Source organism: Cheilinus undulatus, linkage group 9, assembly GCF_018320785.1.
Source record: "Cheilinus undulatus linkage group 9, ASM1832078v1, whole genome shotgun sequence".
NCBI lineage: Eukaryota > Metazoa > Chordata > Actinopteri > Labriformes > Labridae > Cheilinus > Cheilinus undulatus.
The window spans coordinates 25,454,877-25,479,645 of NC_054873.1; the positions used below are offsets into that span (position 1 = coordinate 25,454,877).

The 24,769-nt window shown below is 42.0% G+C and overlaps 1 protein-coding gene across 1 annotated transcript in view; it reads right to left on the reverse strand.

Annotated features, from left to right (window-relative positions):
• The window catches only part of iqsec3b (IQ motif and Sec7 domain ArfGEF 3b), a 54,056-nt gene that overhangs the window by 26,894 nt on the left and 2,393 nt on the right, over window positions 1-24,769 (reverse strand). Inside the window, exons 2-6 of the mRNA XM_041796033.1 lie at window positions 16,529-16,603; window positions 6,500-6,617; window positions 5,134-5,535; window positions 1,481-2,211; window positions 604-765 (exon numbers count right to left, since the gene is read on the reverse strand). Of these exons, the coding sequence (XP_041651967.1) occupies window positions 604-765; window positions 1,481-2,211; window positions 5,134-5,535; window positions 6,500-6,617; window positions 16,529-16,603 (1,488 nt within the window). The remainder of the gene's footprint in view (window positions 1-603; window positions 766-1,480; window positions 2,212-5,133; window positions 5,536-6,499; window positions 6,618-16,528; window positions 16,604-24,769) is intronic.

Consider the following 24,769-nt stretch of genomic DNA (forward strand, 5'->3'; position numbering starts at 1 on the left):
TTCTCTCATTTTTGCATAGGTGAGTGATCGCACTGGTGTGAAAATTCATGTGGGAAGTGAAAGCTTGACATTTCGGCTGAATTAAATGAAATAATAGATTTTTTAATGTTTTTCTTCACCACAGGAAAAAGACTTTCATGATGAAAAGGGGCATAAAAATTCACCAGAATACAGAAAATAAAGTTTTAGACCACAATATTGTCTGATTAAAGAACCTCAAAAACTCCCATGTCTCCCACATTTGTTAGACTTTGACAAAAGTAGGAACTAACAGTCAGGTAATTTTGCCTCTCCTGATTTGATTTTGACTAATCAAGGCATCAACTTTCTGGAAATTAAATATCAAATCACAGAGACCCACATTAATGCCATATTTGATCTGTGAATTAAAAAATCAACGTATCTAACTCAAAGTCGTATTTATGAAAACCGAGAAGACCATTAGCTGCCACAGAGAGATAAAAAAAGCTATTAAGTGTACTTTGAATTTTGAATTTATAGAGTTTAATGTAAAGCTAAAGTCACAGAATCACCTCTGTTTGTTAAAAAGAAACAAAAGCTCTTGTCTGTGAGGGAATCATGCATGTCACACTGAAGACTTACTCGAGGACATCTCTGTTGAACTGCAGCTTGCTGTTCCCCAAAAACTCTCCAATCATCTGTCTACTCAGGCCTTTCCTCTGCAGCAGGAAGTGAGCTACCCCGATAGCCGTGTCCGGGACGAAACCACGCGTGATCAGAAAGTGAATGCCTCTCTCAGGGTTCCTGTTCGCACATGACCAAAAGCAGAAAGGCAGAAAGTGTTAGAAGTTAAGCAGCAAGCATGCAATGCGTGTAAATGTTTAAGTGCGTTGGAGCGAATAGGTGTGTGAGCCTGAGTGAGGAAGAAAAAGTGTAAGAACATGTTTAAGAGAATGGTGTGTAATATGTGTATGAGGAGAGTTAGAAGACACACAGAGACAGGAAGAGTGCATTCATGCACAAAAGCAGTTAGCCCTGGACCTCTGGATCAGGGCCGCTGTCACTGATGCATGAGACTTAATCTATTTTAATTTGTATTAACTAATCATAAGTGTAGTCCAACCGTGGCCTCTATTTTTAGAACCTCAGGCTCTTTGTTCATGACCTCCTTGACTGCCTCTTCTCTTCAGCTGATTTTCCTTCTTTTCTACCTCACTTCCTCTTTTTTCACCCCTCCGCCCCCCATGCCATCATTTTTTTTTTTCATTGACATCACAACATCACAAGATGGCACTGAAGAGACAGCTCCTCCCAACAATTACGAACACTAATGAGCAGCTGCTTAGGGCACTTTTGCCGGCCTGTCGGAGATTTGTTAGACACAAACAGCACTAAGTGTACTTTGAACCCTGAGCCAGAGGGTGCAGAAATATTTTGTTATTTTCTCTGTGTGCCAGTCGGTGTGTTTTTGTGTGTGTGTGTGTGTGTGTGTGTGTGTGTGCGCTGTTGTCCCACTCACACATTGAAAAGGTTGAGTCCTATACGATACAGGCGTTTGCGGTGCGTGTCTGTGGATAGGGTTGGGGATCTGCATGAGGCCGGATCCTGGCAGCGGTCCCTGGGCAGAGACACAACCAGGGCCTGCAGTGCCTCTGGGCTGGGCCCCCCAGGGATCTGCTGAGGATGAGTGTAGTGGTACTGCTGGTACTGGGTGTAGATCTGAGCAGGCTGCTGGTTGGTTTGTGCTGAGGTGGACATAGAGGTGGAGGTAGAAGTAGACGTGGAGGTGGAGCCCAATCTGTCTGCACTTATCTCCCCCTCGAATCCCCCTCCTCCCACTCCTGGAATCGGCACCGCTGATCCCCTCCTGGATCCTGGATCAGCCATTTCCAGCTCCTCACTAGGCGGAGGAGCAGGAAACTCTGGCTCCTCAGATGAAAAGCCATCTCCTCCACCAGCCATCCCGCTCACAGAGGTCTTCCTGCTGCCGGGGGGCCCACCGCCTGCGTTTCCGAGAGAGGTGGTGGTTGTGGTGGTGGCGGAGGAGATGGTGTAGGAGCTATTGCTGTCGATGTGAACGGTGACATCCCTGAAGGCCATGAGCAGCGAGCTGGCACTGCGAGGCAGACAGGCACTCTCAGCAGCTGCACGAAGAGCCCCTGGATCCATCAGCAGCCCTTTCCCCTCTGCAGTCTCTGACAAGCTCCAACCACGGAGAGCCTCATCAATTGACTGGGCCAAGGAGTGAAGCTGGAGATATAATGATGAAAAAAGTTAAAATTAAATGATTTAATCAGGTCAGGAGACACAATCCATATGTGGATACGTCTCTGAAACCAGAAGGGATGCTAATTAACACCCATCTGCAAGACTAGAGGAAACAGACAGCGATGATGCTTTCCTACTGAGCAGAGTCAGATTTTCAGACGAGGCCATCTTTCAAACCAGTGAGGCCTGTATATGCAGTTTTGTCTAACATGTTATGATGTACATCGAAGCCCCAGATTAACTTCTCTTTTCTTAGAAGAGTAAAGGACAAGACCATTTTTAATCTCTATCAACACATTCTGCAAAATATTCAGACTCCGGAGGAAAGAGTTTCATAGAAACATTTTGAGATTATATGAGAAAGAAATGTGGTAAAATTTATGGGGTACCTTTACAACATCTTTAATAATTAATGAAATATCTTTCATTAATTTCTTGGACATTTTAAGGGTTTGAGAGGATTTTGGAAATAATTTTTGCTTCACTATCCCTCTCTAAATCAGTTGTTCTCAACGTGGGGGTCAGGACCCCCTTGGGGGTCACAAGACACTGAGAGGAGGTCCCCACTTGCCATCTAAACAGCAAAGAATATTTCACATTTTTTTTCAAATTGTATATTTCAACCATTTTTGGTAAAACTATATGTATGAAATTAGTTAAATGTAACATGAAACATGGTATTTGGTAAGATTTACGCTGAAATCAAAGTATGTTTCAAAAAACCTTAAAATATAACTCTGTACATGACTATTTTTGACTGTGCATTGCTGTGTTCAACTATGCCTCCACCTTCAGGTACAGTGGGCGTACCCGGCTTCTCGCACCTATATTTTGGGGATCGCGGGCTGAAAAGGTTGAGAACCCCTGCTTTAAATGACTGACCATTTCTTGCTGACTAAATCCTCCAAAAGCTGACCTATTGTTTTGAAAAAAACAAAAAAAACAAAAAAAAAGTATCCAGTGCTGTATTTTCTGCAGAAACAGGATGTTCCGGTACCTTCAGGTCCCACTTATCTTAGTACCATGATTGGCAGCATGTCTGTCTGTCTGTTTTTGGGTGTACTTGTTTAAAACTGGTGCCTTGAAAAATCATAAAAATGTACAGATTTTTTATATAATCCCAAAATGTTGCATCAAGTCATCATTTGGGGACTTTTGCTGTGCTCCATTTAACTTGGAAGTCTGATGTTGGTGCTGGGAATGACATCACAACTGAGTTGAAAGCATTTCATCTGCTACGAGCTGTATGAGTAATAGTGGGCTCCATTCTATCGCGGAACCTTGGGAATTCCGAGCTGCCATTTGGATACGGCATCAAAAATGTGCCTGAACTCGGAATTCAGACTTGGAAGTCAGAGCTACACCCATTCCCCTCAGTAATGAATTCTTAGCTCAGGTGCAACGACATTCCCAGCTCCAACATCCTACATCAGAGGGAAATGGAACAGCAGAAGTGACAGAGCCAGAAAAAAACGACTTTGTTGTAACACGCCCATAAGGAAACGTATTTGGACGAGATGATACACCTGTTCCACCATCCCAGATCAAAGTAAGCTCTCTTTATAGCAATACTCCATACTCTCTGTGTGGTGCTCTAACAAACATCACAAGGCCAGGGAGAGTGTGGGATGCTTTGTTAAAGCCCTACAATGAAGTGCATGCACTTAAAACTTTGTAAACAAGTCAAAGCTTTAATGCCCCCCTTATTGTGTTGTTGGCTTATCACCGCACATACATACCAGCGTGCAGAGACACTGCACTCATATGCAGTTATTTGGGGATAAACACCCCATTCCATGTAAATTGGCCTTATTGCGTTAAGCATCTAATGACGTTGTACACGTATGACTTTAAAATAAATTATATATAAATAAGGTTGAAAATTTTTACTTTGACATTGCTATTACAAAGCCATAAAAAGAGTTAAATTAGTCTGAGACGCCAGGCTGCTTTTTTAATCCATGTGTGGCACCGTTAATCATGACAAGGATGTGGTTGTTTTCTTAGGGTTTCCTTCTTACAGAAGGGAAACTTCAAGGTGGTGCTTAAGGGAACATGTCAATACTGCTTTTAATTAAAATCTGTTATTCTGAATATCTACCATGGATTTCCAGAATCCATGCAGGATGCGGGTGGGATTCGACACACCTGTTGCGTGAGTATTCAGGAGTGAATAGTGTGAGGGGGCGGTAATGGTCAGAATTCCAGTGGGAGCAGGATTAGGAAAAGGGTCCTGTGCAGGGCTCTGGTCCTAAATAAGTGGCAGAAACTAAAAATGCATACAAAAATAAAGCTCAGGTCTCAGGAGGTTAAGGTACAAGTAGATCACTGTTTCATCCAAGGATGAATACGAATAGTAACATGATCTACTGTTGAGATACCCCCCATGACTCATGAAAGGCATGAATCCTGGTGTTGGCACTGCAGGAAAGTTGAGGAATGACCAGACTCCTTCAGTCAAGATTTTTGATCACTATGAGACACCAAAAATGTAACTGATGTAGATGTAGGGACAACTGTGGCTTAGTAGGTAGAGTCAGCTCCTGCAGTCAAACGCTGATGTGTCCTTAACCATAACTAATTCCAACTGCTGCATCATGGCATACGGACGTGTATGAATGGGATAAGTTCATTCTGATGGCTACTCTACATCGTGATCATCAGTGTATGAATGTGGAGTGAACAGACATGAATGAGTTCAAGCAAAACATTTTGTTTTTAATGGAAAACGTCAAACTTTCCTTATAAATAAAAGTTTTTGAGACTCTAAAGTCTGCAGCAAACACTGCTAATCCAGGAACATTCAGCCTTCAAGCACTGGAACAAGTTATGAAAATGCATTTCACTTCCTGCATTTTCAAAACTGAGCTTGTTTTTGCTGTTAGAAGAAATTATTTCACTCACTTGTTCAGAGAAGCAGTCCTCCAGCTGTGTGAGTGTCTGTCCGGAGGTTTGAGGTGGAGCTGGGCCAGGGGCCGGAGAGGGAGTAGCCGCCTGAGCAGAAGCAGGAGAAGGAGGCAGAGAGGTGGAGCGGCATGGAGGCGGAGGTGGAGTTTTAGAGCGTAATGGTATCTGTCCTCCCCCTGGGTGCAGAGTATAACTGTGTCTCTGGGCTGCATTCCTGTTTCGTCCCGATGGGCTTGGATGGCGCAGGGAGATCCTACGGGGTAGTTTGCTCTCTGACAGAGAGTTTCGGATCTTCTGGAAGTTTTTGCTGAGCTGGTACTGCCGGAAGGCCGTCTGAATACGTCGGGCTGCCCGCCTGGCTATGAGATGGCCTCCGTATTTCTGCTCCAGCTCCTCTATCTGTGGATGTGAAGAGTGTAAGGGAGGGTGAGTTTTAATATCAAACATGTTTACAAGGCTTTGTAACTCACTGATGACACTGTGAGAGTGATATTGCAAAGCACACAGCAGCCACAGAAAAATATTTATTCACTCATCTGCAGGAAAACATCATATTGTAATTTTGTTCCCATGAAATACGCACCCACATCCTCATTTTTAGCAGTATTTTTCTTACTTTTGTGTCCATTTATTTTAAACTGGTGAGGTTTACGGTTTGGGAGCTCAAGTAAACATCATCTATCATCATTGAGAGACTAATGCTGTCTGAAAGGCCATGGGAGGCAGGATGGATGATCTGTGATAAAGGTGCCATAAAGAAAACCAACCAAGAAAAGAACACCTGCACAAGCCTGCTTCTTTTACGACCAAAAATCTCTTCGTCCTCCAGAATTTTTGCCCTCCGTATCTCCAGCAAGACGAGGACGGAGGAGGAGGAAGATGAGGAGGAGCAGGGGGAGGAGGGGGTAGTGGGAGGCATGGGAAGAAGACACAGAGAGGGAGAAAAAGGAGGACAGCCACACACATCCCGACACACACAGACACACTCTTAAACACACACTCACACTGCAGCATCAGAAGCAGGAGCAGCCGCAGACCCTTCAGCAGTTTGGTTTGAGAAATAAAGACATCTCCAGCCGCCAGAAGCAGTTATTAGCTGTTACCATGACAACCTAGCATCTTTCGTGTTCCTGTCGCCGTGGCAGTGGAATTGCTGGTGTTCTTTTTCATGTCAACACAGACAGAAATAGATCTGAATGTGTTTTCTTTCTTTTTGTCACGCAAGACGCAATGTCAAATGATCCTTCGCACACCTCCTCATGTTAAAACAGGTGGAGGAGGCAGCTTCAACTCCATCCTGCCATATGCTCACCGGCCCACACAAACACAAACAAGCACACACACTTAGGAAAACAGAGCATACCTGTTTGTTTTTATTCTCCAGGCTGATCTCGTACTCGCTGGGCCCCTCTCTCTTGGTCCCCTCCACCTCCTGCCCACCGCCAGAGGACGTTCCATCCTCCAGGCTCAGCATCTGTCCTCTGCCACAGAAATGACAACATAAAGCTATCAGTCCTCCCTTCTGACCTTCAGAGCTACGCTCTTATCACTGTGGCAGGTCACCCACAATGCAAAGTGTGAGAGGGTTCAGGAGGCAAGCAGCAGGTGGGGAGTGATGTGTGGCCCCAGTGGCTCGGGGCCGGGATGACTGAGTTTATATGTCCGCTCCTGTTTGCTCAGATTTGTGACTCTGCAGCAGGTTACAGGAGGCCAACTTTGGACATGTGACCAGGATAAAAATACCTGTTTTACAGACCATAACCCTGCACTAATCGTTCCCTCCTTCACTATTCACTTCTGTGTTTTGTTCACATTAAAATTTACTAGTTTCCTTAACAGTCAGGGCAACAGCCTAGGCAAGCCAAATAAGCCAAAATCAATTGAGCTTTAAGCTAATTTTCCCATTAATAAAAGGATCAGTTTCCAGTTTTCCACCTGTGACAGCCAAATCAGGCTACATCTTTAATATATGAACTGTTACAACCTATTCTTCACTGTTTCATTTAAACATTTTTTAAGACCAGCAGAAGTAGGACGAAGTAGATCTGAGCAGTAATTTACAAAAAAAAAAAAAAGAACCAAGTGTGAGTCTGCATAGAATTTCTGCTGTTGTTGTCCTTTTCTTCCTGTATGATGAGCTTGTGATCTCCCAGATTTATCTTCTGATCTGCAGGTTGGAAACCAAATCACTCGGGTCTTACTTCACTGAGCTGTTAAGATTTCCGGCTCTTTGATTGATCACCAGTTTTTGCCTCGCTGAGTGATTTGCAGTGTAGCAAAAGTAAAGACTCATGTTTGTCCAAGCAGAAAAAGAAGTCTCACAAGTTTCAGCGCTGAGCTCAGCATCATCAGTGCTTTATTAGCATGAAGCCATGTGAGAAAATGCTGCAATTTTAAAATGAATCTAAAGACGATCCCCTGGCTTTTGGAAACAGCTTCAAGTGGATTTAGTTTATTTACCTCAGAACCCCCAGATACAACTGTGTCTGCATCAGCCTTATATCTGTTATCATTATTGTTAGTGTCAAAGTGAATCTAAGAGCTGCTCAACTTCCATCGCTCTCTAAAAGCTATTGAAATATTCAGTCTTCTATCATACAAGGTCGTTAACGATCATTCTACACCCATTGTTAGCATTTTTTCTAACAATGTGGCCATTAGGACCTAAATAAGTCCAAGATGGATTTAAAGTCAAGAAAGCAAAGAAGTATCTTATTGATTTTTGTGTCTCTGTATGTTTTGGTCCCTCATTTTGCTCTCATCGGAGTGAAACTTTGAAAGAATCGTCCACGGTTCAAGAAAAATATCTGCGAAATTACATTGCAAGCTTGCATTGACTTGCAACAGGTTCAAAAAATGAATATTGCATGTGAATTATTTGCACAAAAGAATAATAAGGTGTGCAAGGGCCCTGTGGAGATATGGGAATTCCATCGGTTGCTGCCCCACGCCAACTACCGCCACAAAAATATGTTACTCTATTGGTGCAGCAATCAGCATAATGTTCTCTGCATCTTCCCCACACTATGATCCTATGACTCAAGCACAGTAGGCAGAATCTGGACTCATTGCTAAACATAACAAGTGCTTATCAGGCACCTGATTGTCAGCATCTGGGGGTTCAAGAAGTTCAAAACAACAGTCAGTAGCAGCAGCAGAATAAGCTGTTTGGCATTAGCAGAGAAGATTTGGAAAATCTTTTATGGGGCAACCCACATACTCAGCTGTGCTGCTCATCCCACAAATGCATGGTCATTACGAATGCGGCACCATTTAAAAGGGAAGTAAACAGGCTTTCTGACAGTATAAGATTTAACGTTACAATGAAGAAATATGGGGGGGGGGGGTGCTTATAAATGGGATTGATTGTTGAACACTAAAGATTGCTCTGTAAAAAATGGTGTGTTACTTTTAACAGACGTTACAATTTTTGTTCAATCTCAGATTTTTTTTGTGTCTGCATTTACACTCTTCAATTAGTCTAAAATAATATTATATCATGAATATATGTTTATCAGGCATTAAACAGAAACACATTTAGCAATGGCGCCATATGGATGAGCATTTCATAGCAGATATAATAGCATTTCCCCTGCATTAAAATGAAAAGACATTTATATACAGTTTCTGCCACCTAGATAGGAAGAGATATAGTCATTCAAAAACACTTAAAGCACTGCACAAAGCATCATCCTTAAAATCAACGATGACCTGCTTAAAAAGTAGGGGAATTACCAAGTTTGACTGCACTGATATTTATTATGCGATCTTTTCTGTTATGCAGCTGAGTTAAAACAAAAACATGTAATACATCCGGCCTGGATCTGACTAAGAACCCAGCTAAGTAGATGATAAAGGCTGTCTCTGCTGGTGGAGTGCCCCATCCTCCCTCTTTTCATAATCCCAGCTCCTGTCGACAGATGGAACAATGTTCTTTTATGTGACAGCATTATCCAAACCATGTAAGGGCCACCAAAGCAAATTACAACCATGACACAGCAGAAGGCTCCTTTTTACCTATTTTTGTCTTTGTTAATTTTGGTTAAACTTAGAGGAGAATATGTAGAGGAAAAAGTCTCTGTCATTGCACCACTTTGAAAAAGAAAGTGAAATTCAGCAGCTTTTATGTAGCCAAACTGAACTGATGTAAGCACAGAGGTACCATCACACCCTAAGAGGTTTTATAATGGGGTGCAATTATGAGTGTGTGCGTGCATGATGTTATGTGCGATCTTTTTCCACCCAGATAATGCTTACTCTAATAATTTTTACAAGAAGTGGACCAGGGCTAAAATGAGCTGGGAATTATAAAAAGCCTGCTCATGGTTAAATAATGAGCGCATCACTAAAGGTTCCTCTTTGTTTTCTTTGATTGCTGTGAAAGCAAATATCCTACGTCCCCAGCTAAGAGTCAGAGATAGGGCCTTGGTCATATCTTTTAAGATAAAGGGAGTGAAAATGCAGAGAGAAAGGAATGAAACTAGAGGAAATACTGAGATTAAAAAGAGAGAGGAAACAGGAAGATATGGTGTGCATGCTGGAGGCAGTCTCTATCAAAAACTCTATTAAAACAGTGCCATGCCACTGTGCTGCATCAGAATACATTAGAGTACATTAGAATACATTAGAGGATTTAAAAGTAAGAGTTGTGCTATTAATGCATCTGGACAGCAAAAGCCTCCATAATAATATAGGCGCTATACACACTCTTACCCCCACACATCCCAGTTATAAACACTGCCTGCTGGAGTGACGTCATGGAGAAAGAGAAATGAGCATCTGTCAAATCACATCTTTCAAGGTCCCTCAGAGGCTTACAGTATTGCACAGCCAGGGGAGATACAATCACACACTGAGGCTAAGTGTAGAAAAAGCACGGCAGGTTAGGTTAGAGGCAGATCTCATGACGTCTCCGGGGAGCTTTGTGTGTGCTTGGATGCATCAGGACGGTTAGCGTGCAGAGGTGCTGCAGGTTTTGCAGCCACCAGGCTCACACACAGGGCTCCAAGGGATGATGATAATGAGCATGGGCTGTGTCACACACGGCTCCTCTACATCTCATCATCATCTCAGGTGGCCGTCCTCCGCCGCATGCTGCTGCTACTGCTGCTATACTGCTGTGCCATTAGCCCATCCAATCAGGGCCATGTGGGTGTGAATGATCAGTCACCAGATCAGAGAGAAGAGAGCGGGGATCCAGACAGACAGATGGTGATATTGCTAAAGTAGAGTCAGAAATGAGATAGGGAGGGATGGGACAAGAAATAATTGTGGAGGGGTGATTAGAGAAGATGAGGCCTTCCAGCAGATGGATAAATAACGAGCAGAGATGCATACAGATGTAAACAACCCATGAAAGAGAGGGGGAGGTAGACAAGGCTTGATTTTAAACACAGAGTACAGTGGACTCATGTAAAATAGTGATCACAACAGAATCAGACTCAGATTTACACACAGTGTCTCACGCCAACTCAAACAAGTGAAAGGTCATGAATCCACTCACTTCCCCCCCACACACACAGAAATATGAACAAATGCATATGACAAATAGACACGCTTCCTACGCAGGAACAGACGGCTCGAGTGGCTTCAGAAGATCTTAGATCAAAGTTAGATTTTTCTGGTTACTATGGTAGTGGAAGCTGTTAGCAACGTCATCACTGGGTTGCCATGGGTAATGTTTATGGAGGCAATATCATCTCAACCCCCTAACCCATTATGCCCCCCCACCCCCATTCTCTGTGTTTCTGAATATGTGAGTTTCCCTTGAGGCTGTAAGATCTTTATATTTGTTACGGAGCGTTTAACCCCACAGTATAACCACAGTCTCCTTCTGTCATGAATACACAAACTCACACACACACAATAACAAGTATGATCAAAACCAGCAGCAAGAACATGACTCAGTCAGCGGACACACATGTACAGATAATATATGTACTAGAAGGTTTCCATTGGCCAGATGAAAGAAGTACTCTCCATGTGTGCCTTTATCCAAACAGTTTGTACACAAAATCTACTATAGTTTAAAACTGATTCAGAAAACCTCCAAAATCCTGAATGTACAAGTGTTGTGGTTTACTACCAGCACTTTTATTTACTCGATTTCCTGTGATAATGAGTCATTTTTGGTTGTTTTCTTGCAATCTTGACTTATTTATCCCAAGATGCTGGTTTTCCCTTGATAATGAGTTAATTTCAGTTGTTTTTTATCTCATTATCCTGGGATAAAAGAAGGAGTTTTTTCTATTTCAATAGATTCATCTCATTATCTTGAGATAACAAAGCTTGTTTACTCGTGATAACATGGAAAACAAAACAACAGACCAGCCACTGTGATTGGCCCAACTATGACATGTACCGCTGTCATTGCTCACACCAATGAAGCAAGTTAGGCCTGTTTCTATAGAGCTTTTCAGAAATGCACTCATAAAATTTCAGGGTAACCTTTGCAGAAAATTACCTGACACGGTTGTTTGCATTTGTCCCTCACAGCAGGAAGTTTTCCTGCAGTTTCCCTGTCACGCAAGAGGGAGGTTGGGGTAAATAGGGGCATAGCAATCCAAATCTTCGCCAAAAGAACAACCAGGCTTCATAAAGGTTCTTAAAGACATTTCGCCTCTCCTCCAAAAGGCTCCGTCAGTTCTAACGTGACTGGGGCCAAAGTTGGAATATAAAGCCTAAATTGACCATCCACATGTTAATGAACTTGGTGGTCACCTGAGTGTGGCTCACAGCTGAATCACCTGGGTCACTTGGGAGTCGTCAGCAGAGTCGTTGACCTGGCTTTACCTGAAGGCATGGACAAATTATGGGTCAAATCTGTGCTGTTTGTGTCACTCATAAATATATAGCTCACTTTGAAAACTGAAGAAATTTACAGTGTTAAACAGACTTACGTTTGTTTTGTGATTTGCCTCTCTAAGGATACCAGATTTAAAAAGTTGAGATCTCAAGAAAACAACCTCAAATGACAACAGCTCATGCGTGATTTGTCTGTTCAGGGCTTCCTGACCGCTTCTCACTCAGTCAAATAAACACTCCAATGCCTGCTGGAAGAAGGCAAAAGAACCACATCATCTGCAAAAAGCAAAGATGACATTCTGACGTCCCCCAACCAAGAAACCTCCTCCCCCTGACTATGCCTCGAGATCCTGTCCATGAAAATCACAAACAAAATCACAGATAGGGCAGCCAACACGCACTGGGAGCGTGTCTACCTCTGTGCTTCGGATGCAAACACAGCTCTCACTTTGGTTATACAGGGATCTAATGGCTCACAAGCCTTCTCCAAGACCACAAAACAAACGTAGATTGGATGAGCAAACTCCAGTGCTCCCCAAGAAATCTTGCAAGAGTAAAGAGCTGGTCCACTGTCCCATGGCTAGGATAGTATCTGCATTGTTCCTCCTGTATCTGAGGTTCAACAGTCGGCCTGAGTCTCCTTACCGGCACTCTAGAGTAACCTTTCCCTGGGGGGCTGAGTAGTGTGATACCTTGATAATTCAAGCACACCCTCTGGTCCCCCTTTTTAAAAATGAGAACTACCGCCCTGACTGCCATTCCATAGCCATGACATCCCTTCAGTGTCCAGGGCCTTCAGCATCTATGCATGGCACCTTGCCATTGAGGGGCTTATTGACCACCTCAGTAACCTCAGACATTGGATGAGGGTCAGCACCTCCAAGACCAATGCCATGGTTCTCTGCTGGAAAACAGTGGGTTGCTCCCTCCCTATGAGGATTGAGTCCTTGCCTTAAGTGAAGGAGTTTAAGTATCTAGGTGTCTTGTTGAAGAATGGGGGTAGAATGGCTTGTGAGATTGACAGCCAGATTAGTGCAGAGTCAGCAGTACTGCAGACATCATGGACCATTATGGTAAAAAGGGAGCTGAGCCGGAAGGCAAAGCTCTCAATTTATTGGTTAAACTTCATCCCAACCCTCACGTTTGGTCATGAGCTCAGAGCAATGACCGAAGGAATGAGATCCCGAGTTCAAGCAGTTGAAATGAGATTCCTCAGGAGGGTGTCTGGGTTCAGTAGTATACCTCCCTCCCTCCTTGTGGAGGTCTTCCAGGCACACCCAACTGGGAGGAGACCCTGGGGTAGACCCAAGATCGCTGGAGGGATTATATATCTCATCTGGCCTGCTGTTAAAAGAAAATGGATGGATGGATGGATGGAGGGATGGATGGATGGATGGATGGATGGATGGATGGATGGATGGGCCTCCATAATTTACAACCACTCTCCTTTAATTTCTTCTTTAGAGGTAATTTCTAAAAATTCCCTTTCCGCCTATTTCAATCTCATGACAGTCAACCACAACCTAACTACAACCTGACGAGCTGCTGCCGACTGGTTGGATGGATTTTTGCCATGTTTGATATTTTGGCCATACGACTGCACACACTCCCACACAAAGAGCAGAACTACAAGCAGAATCCTCAACTTTGGGGCATTTTTTCCCTTTGTTAATTGTCAGACGTCTCAAATCACAATGAAAACAGGAATGACTTTCTAATGCCCCCAAATAAAGGAAATAAACGAGCAGCAAACACGTTTCCAGCTGACACGGATGGTGAGTGTTTTTTGTCTGTGATAGAGGAAGAGAGAGGGTAGATACTCCAACTGCAGTATGTGAGATTTCTTTAAAGTAAACTCCACAGATTTCTGTCACAGCTTGTCCTGACTTCCCTTACAGTGGGAGGACTCAAGTTGTGCACAACCATCAGACCATCTAGTGTGAGCACATATGGGGCTTTTACATTACATGGCGCGGCGCGGCTTGACTCGGCACGGCAGCTCAGCACAGCAGGGGGTTTGCTTTTCCACCACAGCTGAGCTACCCGTTTAAGGGTGCATCTACAGCTGATAACGCAGTATTTTGAGCCCTCCTCGATCTCTCTACACTGTCTGACCTCAATAACTTTACATCGTTTATAAGCAAAAATCAAACTGTAGACCAACAGCGCTGCAAGCTGCTCTTTTTACTTTCTCTCCCTCCCTCTCTCTCTCTCTCTCTCTCTCTCTATCCGCAATCAATAAACAAACAATAATTCACGCTTATCATCAAAAGGAGAGGATTTTCCTGCATATAAGTTAAAGAACAGTCTCTTTATTATTGATTTGTGGGTTTCTAAAGAGCATAAAATGAACGCATTCATATTTTTGGATTGGGTAGTGAGAACGGCATGCTTTACTAGTGCCAGTTAATGAATTAAAGACGGACTCCATCATGGGCAAAATGTTTCGAACATCTCCAGCATTTTATTTTTTTATTTTTTAAAAGTCTAGAATTGTCTATAAGAAGGGGACAGGATCAAACTTTGGTTATTAGTAGGTGCAGAAAAAGGTGTATTCCTGGATCTGGGCCTGGTCCTTCCTGATTTCACTCGTAAGTGTGCCATAAGTGTGCCATGTGCAACTATCCGACTGCAGTATGAGCACAAAAAATCTCAAATTTTGGTCCTGTGTCATAAATATTTAAGTCATACAGTGAATGCTGACACCTTTGTAACAGAGTTATGGACAGCTGGAGCAGAGGCAGGGATTAAACATATCTCCCCATCTCCATGTGGGTTGAATATTGATCATGGAGGGGTTATCAGTAACAAAGGGGGTAAATCACCCCAGAAAATCAGACCCTGCGAAGCGCTTTGACGTCAGCGCAGCGCTCTTGAAGGTGGGGTTGGCCTGCTTTGGCCCTGCTCATGAGTAAGGCAATTTGAGCACGGCTCGGCGCAGCCAAACTGGTGATGGAAATGTAAATCAGCATGGCTTTGTTTGGCTCGGCGCAGCCAAAAACCCATAGTGGAAAAGCCCCCATAGGTTGTCAATGATGGTCGTGTGTCATAACCAATTCAGCTGCACAGTATGAGCTGACTTTCCACCACAGCTATCTTAGAGTCAGCTTGAAATCATACAGAATGCTTTGGCTTTATCGTGGTTACCATAATGACTTTATTATGATTAGAATGATTTCATCTGAAAACAGTAATCTTTTATTTCATTTTGGCTGTTTGTCTACATGACAACTGCATTTCTGAGTGCCTGAAAACAAATGGATCTGAAAATGGGCTTTAGACTGAAAACTAAAAAATGCCACCACTCTCGTTGTCATGTAAATTGACAATATGGAGTTACCTCTGAAAACAGAGACTTAAGATTAATCCTAATTCATGCCTTGGCCCACTACTTAGCCTACCCCAACATTTTGCACATTCATGCTTGGGGGCAAGTACAAGATTTTTGATGGAAGGGGGAAGTGCTGAGGCTGCATGGCCCTTCAAACAGAAATTTTCTGGAGGCACACTTTGAATCAAGTGGCATGGGAAATCTCCCAGAACTTTGGGAATCATCAGCAAGAATTAAAAATTACAACAACTATCTGTAGTCATAATTAAAGTTGTTTTAATGCATTATTTTGTTTTCGAACTGTCATCACATCTGTTTGTTATGTTGTCGACAACTTCTGACAGCGTATCAGGAGCTTGAAGGGTTGTTCCATTTCATAGGGGAAGATTTCACAAGCACTTCTAGTAACCCTCTTCCTGGGCCAAGGAGTGGGGGTAAAACTTAGCAGTAGGACTGAGCCCAAGACACATGCACATTACAATCCCAGTCAAGAGCCATGTGCCAGTAGGTGGACTACAACAAGTTCTGCAGTTGTGTTTGTACTGTAAGCATGCATGTTGTCTATATTACAAAGCCACACCGTTATCTACTGGCCTGGCATGTATACTACAGTATTTGCAGCTGCTTTTGCAGATCCATGTGCACAGAACTTGCTGTAAAAATATTGTCAGCTAAACCCCAATTTTTTAAAACTGAAACTAAAAACAACTCCATTTTCAGTGGATTGTTGTCGTGTAAGACTGGCCTTATTTTGCCTCATACATTATTCTTATCAAGCCCCTTATTTCTCAGATGCTTCTGATTATATTTCCACTTCCCAAAAAGTTTTTGTTCCATCCTTTAAAATAAGCACTTAATCACTTTTTTCTATATTGAGCCAAATCACACATCTAAGATGATCCCATGATCCCATATTTGTGAGAAGTCATCTACCCCACTGAAAATGTCAATGAAAATAAATGTTTTGAGAGTGACTTCTGCTTGTTTAAAATTATTTCAAACAGCTGAATAATGTTTTATTTTTTCTTTTTTGATTGTAGAAGCTAGAGCAGAAAAAATATCCATGTTTAATAAATTAAACATGGAAGTTCTGTTTCAGTGAGTGTTTATAAGGATGCAATAGTAGTCAAACATTAAGAGATCCTGGTTTTCAGGTTCTTTAAACAACAAAATGCAAAAGGCAAGCAGAAACAAGACCACACTTAGGGAGCAAAACCTGCAGAGCAATACATGAAAACAACAGTATCTGTGATTTACCCAGATGAGCCTGTGGTGTCTGCCTCTGGATGCTCTGGGGCGGGGCAGCAGAACTGATGCAGCACGGTCTCGCTCCTGTAGGAGGGCAGACAAAGAGAGGAGAGGTAAGCATAGGGGGGAGGCAGAAGGAGAGGAGGACTGAAGTGGAAGGACAGCATGTCATTCAGTTGTTCTTGGCTGCTGCTGGTCTTGTCCGCCTTATTACCATATTCCTCCTTATGCTCATTCTTAGTCCAGCATCCCAGAAGATCCTGAAGAGCCTCTCATTAGACCCTTCTGGATTATTTCCAGAGCTTCTGTTTACAATTTGGCACTGATCCCGGGATAAATACCCTATGTAGGTCAACACAGGGCTGAGAACGCTTAGACGGAGTAAGTGTGAGTATTTAGATGTTTGTGTGTCCGGATGTTTATGCCTCCTACCCTCAGATTCATCAGATTTGTGGTGATTTAGCAGAATTCCCAAACTCAATCTGGACAGATGGTTACTCAAGCACTGTTTCCTGCTCTTTCTCCTCTTAAGTTCGCCATAGTCATTTCTCTCTCATACATTTTACATTTACATTCATATTTTAGGCGGTTTGCTGCTTTTCCTATCTAGAGCAATTTAGGCAGAAAAGAACAAAGAAAAGAAAAACAAAAAGCTGTATCATGCTTTAGTTGGTGTATAGATCGGTCTTTTAGACCCTCTGGACGCAGGACACCTACTTTTACATGAGACAAAGAAATTAGTATGAATTTGACTTTGAAAAAACACTTTCACATTTTCTTTAACAGACGTGGGCGTAGGTCAGCCCAGGTCCTTCAACAATGAGCCAAGAGCATTCAGTTGACAGTAAATTTCTTGGCTACGCTACAGTTAGTCTTCCGACTCAGGCTCAGCATATTGCTCGTGACAAAGACCCACAGTGACAGGCAGTCAGAGTCAGAGCAAGACTCGGCATGACAGTCCGAGCTATAAAAAGATACCTTTTCACAGCAACTTCCACAGACTTTAAACGACAATGATTCTCTTTTTTTAAAAGCATCTCTGATCCACACTTCCCACTGTCGGTTTCTATGAATAATACTACTCAATCTGATATGACACTCACCCCCCTCTCTCGCTCTCACACAAACATATGGTACATACCGTCATATTTCATGTACAGTCAGATTTAATAACCTAATTTACATTCTTTTTGTCACTAGAGGTGTAATTGGTTTTCTGTTACACCTCCCCCAGGTTTAACAATCTCTTCACCCATTATGTTACAATAAAAGTGATATTTTCAGCATCCTATTATTCTGTTGTTACCTCCCCAGTGATTTAAATACTTAGACACCAGAGCAGAGGACAATACAGCTGAAAACACAAACATGACTTATTCAATCATCATCCATCAGATACTTTTCAAGAATGTTTTAAATGTAAGCCCTTTTATGGGAATACATCAACAGACCATGAAAAGGCAAAAATAATGCCTTTTGCAGTCTCAAGTAATTTCACAATTTTTTATATTGTCTTGTGTGCCATGAATGTATTTTTTCATTTGAGCTTGATTTGTTTTTATTTATTTTTTATGCTTTTACTATAAAAGACAGGATAGTGGATAGGGAATGACATAGGTCAGATTTGAACCCTGGCTTCCAGCCTCAGTAGCTTCAGCCTCTGTACATGGGTCTAACTGCTTAGCCACAGCGCCCCCATTCAAGCTTTTTCTTGCAGTGCACTCCTATTACCTCATCTCCTCTGTATAATATTCAGATCATCCATCACTCTTTGCAGTAGAAGTTCATCCTCTGTATGTTAAAGGTTTTGGGGGTCACCAGATCAATAAGGCTTAAATCACTCCTTGCCCCTATCACTTAGCCCTATCCCTATTTTCTGCATTCACATTTAAAGGTAGGAGATTTTTGTGGCTCACATTTGGAGATTTTCCAGAGGCACACCTTAAACTGAGAAATCACCCAAAATGCCTTATGATTCAACAGCAAGATGTTAGTAGTTCCATGTACATAAGTTCTGAATTCAATGCTGTTTGAATGCATTATGGCCCTTTTATGATCAAAACATATTTAAAAATTGTAGTAGAATGTAGAAATGAATGCTGACATAAAATCTGTCCGACTACTTTAAGGGTCATCTTATTTCATAAGGGGGAGATTTACCCATAAGTGCTTTAAGGGGCAAGTAGCATTCAAATATGAGGGGTAAGCATTAGGAATGGGAAAAAGCCAAAGGGTCTACTGCACCTGACTCAGAATCATCCAAGGTAAAAAGGTTTGATTCCTGTGCACTTTAAGCAATTTCACAGAAAAAAATGTTTCTTTCATGGACATTTGTTAGGCTGTAAAGTCAGAATCTAAATCAATCATATACTGATACCAAGGCCACAGGCTGTGACAGCTCTTTAAAAGACTCAAATGTCAAACACCTAAGAAATTTAGTACATCAATAATTGATGGAAAAGATTTATAGGAATAGTTTGGCCTTAAAGGTGATACACTTACAGTTGCTTTAAGAAGTATTCAGCCCCCTGGATGTTTTTCCGTTTTATTGCTTTTATACATCAGTCATGGTCATTGACAAAAAGTTACACAAAAACCTCTTTAATGTCAAATTGAAAACCAATGTCTACAAAGTAATGCCAATCAAATACAAATATGTAGTCTAAAAGAAGTGACTGCATAAATACCAGCCCCCCAGTCAGTATTGAGTAGATGCACATTTGGCTGCAATCACAGCACTGAGTCTGTGTGGATGGATCTCAGTCAGGTGTGCACATCGAGACACTGCGATTTTACTCCTTTTTCCTTTGTAACGCTGTTCAAGCTCCATAAGGTTGCACAGAGATCTGGCATGCACAGCCCTTTTCAAGTCTATCACATATTTTCGGTTGGAGTGAGGTCAGGGCTTTGACTCAGCCATTCCAGAACATTCACCTTGATGTTTTTAAACAGTTTCTGTGTAGCTTTCGCTGTATGCCTCGGGTCATTGTCTTGCTGGAAAATAACCTTCTCCCAAGCCATAGACCTCTTGCAGACTGAATAAAATTGTCTGCCAGGATTTCCGGATGTTTTGCAGCATTCATTTTACGCTACCTTTACAAGCTATCCAGGGCTGGCTGACAAGAAGCATTCCCACAGCATGATGCTGCCACCACCATGCTTCACAGTGAGAATGGTGTGTGTGTGGTGATGTGTTTGGTGTCTGCGAAATATAGCATTTTGTCTGATGGCCATAAAGCACCATTTTGGTCTCATCAGACCAAAGAACTTTCTTCCACATGACCATGGAGTCTCCCACATGCCTTTTGGAGAACTCTAGTCAAGATTTAATAAGTTTCCTTCAATAATGGCTTTCTCTTTGCCAATGTCTCATAAAGCTTTGACTGGTAAATACACTGGCAACAGTTGTTGTATGCAGAGTCTCTCCCATCTCATCTGCTGAACCTTGCACCTCCTTCATAGTCGTCAAAGGTGTCTTAGTGGCCTCTTTATTTAGTCTCCTTTTTGCACAATCTGATCTGATTTACACATGTGCCATATTCCTGATGGATTTAACTAAAATCTGGGGGATGTTCAGTGCCTTGGAAAAAATGTTGGATCCATTCCCCATCTCATACTTTTCCATAACCTTTTTCCTGGGTTGTTTGGAATGTCCTTTTGTCTTCATGGTGTAATGGTAGCCATAAATACTGATTAACTAGTGACTGGACCTTCCAGACACAGGTGTCTTTATGCTACAATCACCTAAGACACACTCACTGCAGTCAGGTGATGCCCATTTCACAATTAGTGAAATGGGGATCACCAGAAAATCCCCATTTCATCATTGTGAAATGGGGATTTTCTGCCTAAATGGTCCAGCCACTTAATGTGGCATTAAGTGGCTGGACCTCTGTTGAAATGGGTCAGTCACTTTGAAGGGGGTGAATATTTGTGCAGTCACTGTATTTGACATTACATATTTTTATGGTAGGAAAACCTTAAGATAGATCCAGACTAGCTGTTCATACCCTTTCCAGTCTTTCTTCTTAATATCTTTAATGTCTGTAAATCTACGTGTACAGACAGGTGGTGGTAGGGGTCTTCTAATTTAACTCTTGGAAAGAAAGCATATACGATTTTTCACTGATGATGAACTGGGACTTTGAATACTATAAATAATGCATAGAAATCTTTTGCTCTGACAGAAGAGAAAGGAGTGAAAAGGAAGTGGGAAAACTGTCTAGCAGATTAGATGGGCATGACAAATTCATCTTTTTAGTGTCAAAAACAGAGCTCTGCTCATTACAACACCCCTCAGTTAGATGTTGTGCATTTATACTCATTCCCACGCACACAGAAAAAAAAAAGACATTTGAACAAATCAGAAATTAAAGTTCAAATAGAGGTCGGGTAGGAAGATCAGACAATTACATATTTCAAGGTCTGCAGAGCTATTTATATCAGTGTAAGAGCTAAATTATGTTGTAAGGTTCAAAACAGTTCAGTCCTGAGGTAACACCACACTTAGCTCTCTTTCACACAAAAACACACACACCTACACACACACACACACTCATACTCATCCACACAAAAACAAGTAGTCAGCAGGTCCATCCATCTGTCTGTACAAGACACACACATAACGGCCATCCGCCTTCAATGCTGCTTACAAAGAGAACAGGTGAATATTTAAACAGAACATGACTCCTTCTGTCTGCACATGTTCTCTCTCTCTATGCCCCATCCTCCCTCACACCATCCCTCCCCTTCATCCTGTTTTGTAGAAGTACTTTAAACGCAACGCTTTTCGTCAGCCGGTACCCAGCAGAGAGTGTAAGGAAAGCAGAGGGTTGACATGCAATGCGAGCAGCTCCCTTTGGATTCAACGTTGCCAGTACATTGTGTGCACCGTCCACTGCGACGCAGCATGCCACAGCCTGTCCCTCTGTTGTCCAATCTTTCGTTTTTTCTCCCCTCCAGGAGCACAGATAAACTGAAGAGACAGTTACCCTAAATGCACCCTTTATTTCTCCTTCCTGCTTGGCTCTGCACCTGTCTCACTCTCCCATCTCCTATTCTCTCCTCACCACCTCCTCAGCTTTCTCTCTGCATCCCTCCCATTTTCTTTCACTGGTCCACTCCAGTGTCAGCCTCAAGCTCCTTCCCCTTAGACACCTCCAAGGGATCCATCAAAGACAACAACTGAGCATGCATCTCTTTCCTTTTTTTCTCTCACTCACTTTCTCTATGTCTTTCTATCTCTCTGCCTTTCTCTCCTCTCTCCTGAGAATGGCTGATTACTGTTCGCTCCATGGGCTAAGTGGGGCAGATAGGAGCCTCAGCTGGAAGGCTGAAGAGACAGTGAATAAGCGGAGGAGAGAAGATCCTGTCGACCCCCCACCTCCTCTCCTCATAGGCATATCCACGTGCATGAACAACACTCACAACAGCACAAAGCACACAAACACACTTCCAGCCAGCTCTAACACATGTCATTTAACTGGAGGGCAAAACTGAATTTTTTGTAAACATTCAGATAAAGAAGAGAAATAAGGCAGGAGTGCAAACACATGTACCTATAGGCCATAAATCGAGCCAGAAAGGTTTTAAGCTGGCATGCACAAGTTGCCGACAACAGGAAAAACAGCTGCATACAGGATGCAGCAGAAAATGACAGCAAAGTAAATCCTCTAAAACTGCATGAAAAGCTCCGTAGAAGCTCCACACCATCCTTCACCTGCCTGGACTGACACTAAATAAAGCACAAGACTTAAGAAACTGGTCTGAAAGAGAGACACTTTAAATCAACGTGTAGGTGCATGGGGATGTAAGGTTGCATTCAAGGACACACATAAACTACTGCAGGAACCAGGAGGATGTGTAATAAACCAAGGGCCTGTCCTTTCTGCCGCCTGGGCAGCTGCCTCTCAGCCTTTTTATGACAACAATTAATGTTTTCATTTCATCTCACTACATGTTCTATTCATTCCATTTGCAGTGCTACACAAATCAACTTGTATTAAATCGGTAACTCAGATCCAAGACAAAGTTAAACACAAGTTGCTTGTGCCATACAGAAAGAATACAAGCTCAGCAAAGAAGTACCAATAGTTAAGCCCTTACTACTGGCCCCAGCATGTCAACCATGCAGACCGATGGGCAGCAAAAAGTCTGCACTTTGCCAGTGTTTAGTTCAGTTAGACACCCCAGAGGCCTAAACAGTGAGCAAGCGTCCCAGAGCCACCCCCTCCATGCTATTGTTAACCAAACCACCATGCCAACACTGGGACAATAATCATCTACACTGTAAACCCCAAAATAATTTAATAGATTAAGTTGAGTAAACTCAACTAACATTCAGCAGCTGGTGTGTATTTATTCCAGAATCAAATCCTGCCTTTTATTTAGTCTAAGAAAAGACTGGTTGCTGCCACTTTTATGTCAGTGCTGGACTATGGTGATGTTTTGTACATGCATGCTTCATCTCAGAGTTTACATGACCTAGACACTGTGTATCATGGAGCTTTGAGGTTCAGTGCTAACTTTTAAGCCCTCACCCATCACTGTTAGTTGTATAAACTTGCAGGATGGTCTTCATGTTGACTATAACACTGGAATATTCTTATCCACAAGGTTTTTTTTGTCTTCTGACCAACATCAGTCTGAAGAACTCTGAAACTCCAATCTCAGGACCTTTTCTTATTGTCTGTCCCCAGGGTCAGGACTGAATTGGGGAGAAAGGGCATTTAAATTTGCTGCTTCCTTTGCCTGGAATGGTTTACAGAAAGACCTAAAACTTAGTGAGCTGGTCTCATTGGAAGCTTTAAGAAGAGGTTGGTTGACTTGAAGGCAGTCAGATCTGTCTGCAGATGTTTTATGATGTGTTTTGATTATAGTTGTTCTTAACAAATACTCGCTGTTTCTCATTGAATGTATTAAGGTGGTTTTTGATATTTTATTTGTATGGCTGCTCACTGTTTGTCTGTAACCGTGTAATCTGACTGTCTTGGCCAGGACACTCTTGTAAATGAGATTTTTAATCTTATTTTTTCAATCCTGGTTAAACAACAATTGAATTTTAAAAAATATACATAATAATGAAAAGGTTAATTTCTTCATATTGAAGGATTTTTAATTATCATTTTTGATTAATTTTAAATATTTTGTGGTTTAAATGTATCATTTGTTGGTTGCCTTTTATGAGCTGGGCTGAATTGTATTACGGGTTAGATTAAATATCTGCTCTATTTTTCTAAGTTGATAAAACACACTTTTAATTTTAAGTAACACTCAAGCTAAGATTTTTTTCTATCATTGTACTCTTTTTTTGTTTTCACGATCATCCCTTCTTCTACTGAGTTTTCCCAGAATGTCTTTGGGCATTAGACACTTATGCCCCTTGACTGAAGTTACTCACTCAGCTGGATTAGGCAATGCCAGTGTTGCAGGGCTGTTGTGCTGAACACAGTGGAAATGCACTTCCTGAGTTAGTCTTTGCTACTTGAGGTCACAAAAGTTAGAATACTTCAGGTGGCATGAATGTTTGGATTTCAAGTAGGTAAAAGATTTAAGTGAGAATTACAATGGAAGAGAAAAGCACTTAAACATTTTGTAATAGGGTTAGATTTCAACTGGGCTTTTACATGTAGGAATGTCTCCACACAGCTTAGTAAAACTTAAAAAGAAGTTAACAAGTGTAAGAGTAAAATTAAGTTGATATAAGTTAAAATGGCTAAGTACCTGCCACTTAACAAATACTATTTCTTTTAGATATCATAGTTAGGTATACTATAATACTGAGGCAAATCATTGCCTCAATATTTTTAAGTTTGGAAAAACATGGATTTAAATTTTATAAGTCAGGGTTTTAAAACTGTAGAATAAATTGTAAGCTCTGGTAACTCACCCATTTACAGTTCACCACTTAGCCATCATAGCAGGGCCACCTTTAGCAGACCTAGGCTCGAAATATGCAAGCTCCAAATAATTACAATGCTGGTACTTTCTAGTACCCTAACATGACACATAGTAGCAACTATAAAAAGGCAAGTATTCCTGATGCTGTCATTACACATGAAACTGCAAAGAGATCACAAGAAAAAAAAGAAAGAGGCATCATGCGCTGAAGTTGCATAAAAATCATACATGCAAACACACACATCTCAACAGCAGGAGATGTAATGTTGGGATCTATTAATATCAGCACCATTTATCCATCCATTATCTACACTTTTGACTCTCAACTGGTGGGTCAGGATCCAAAAGTGG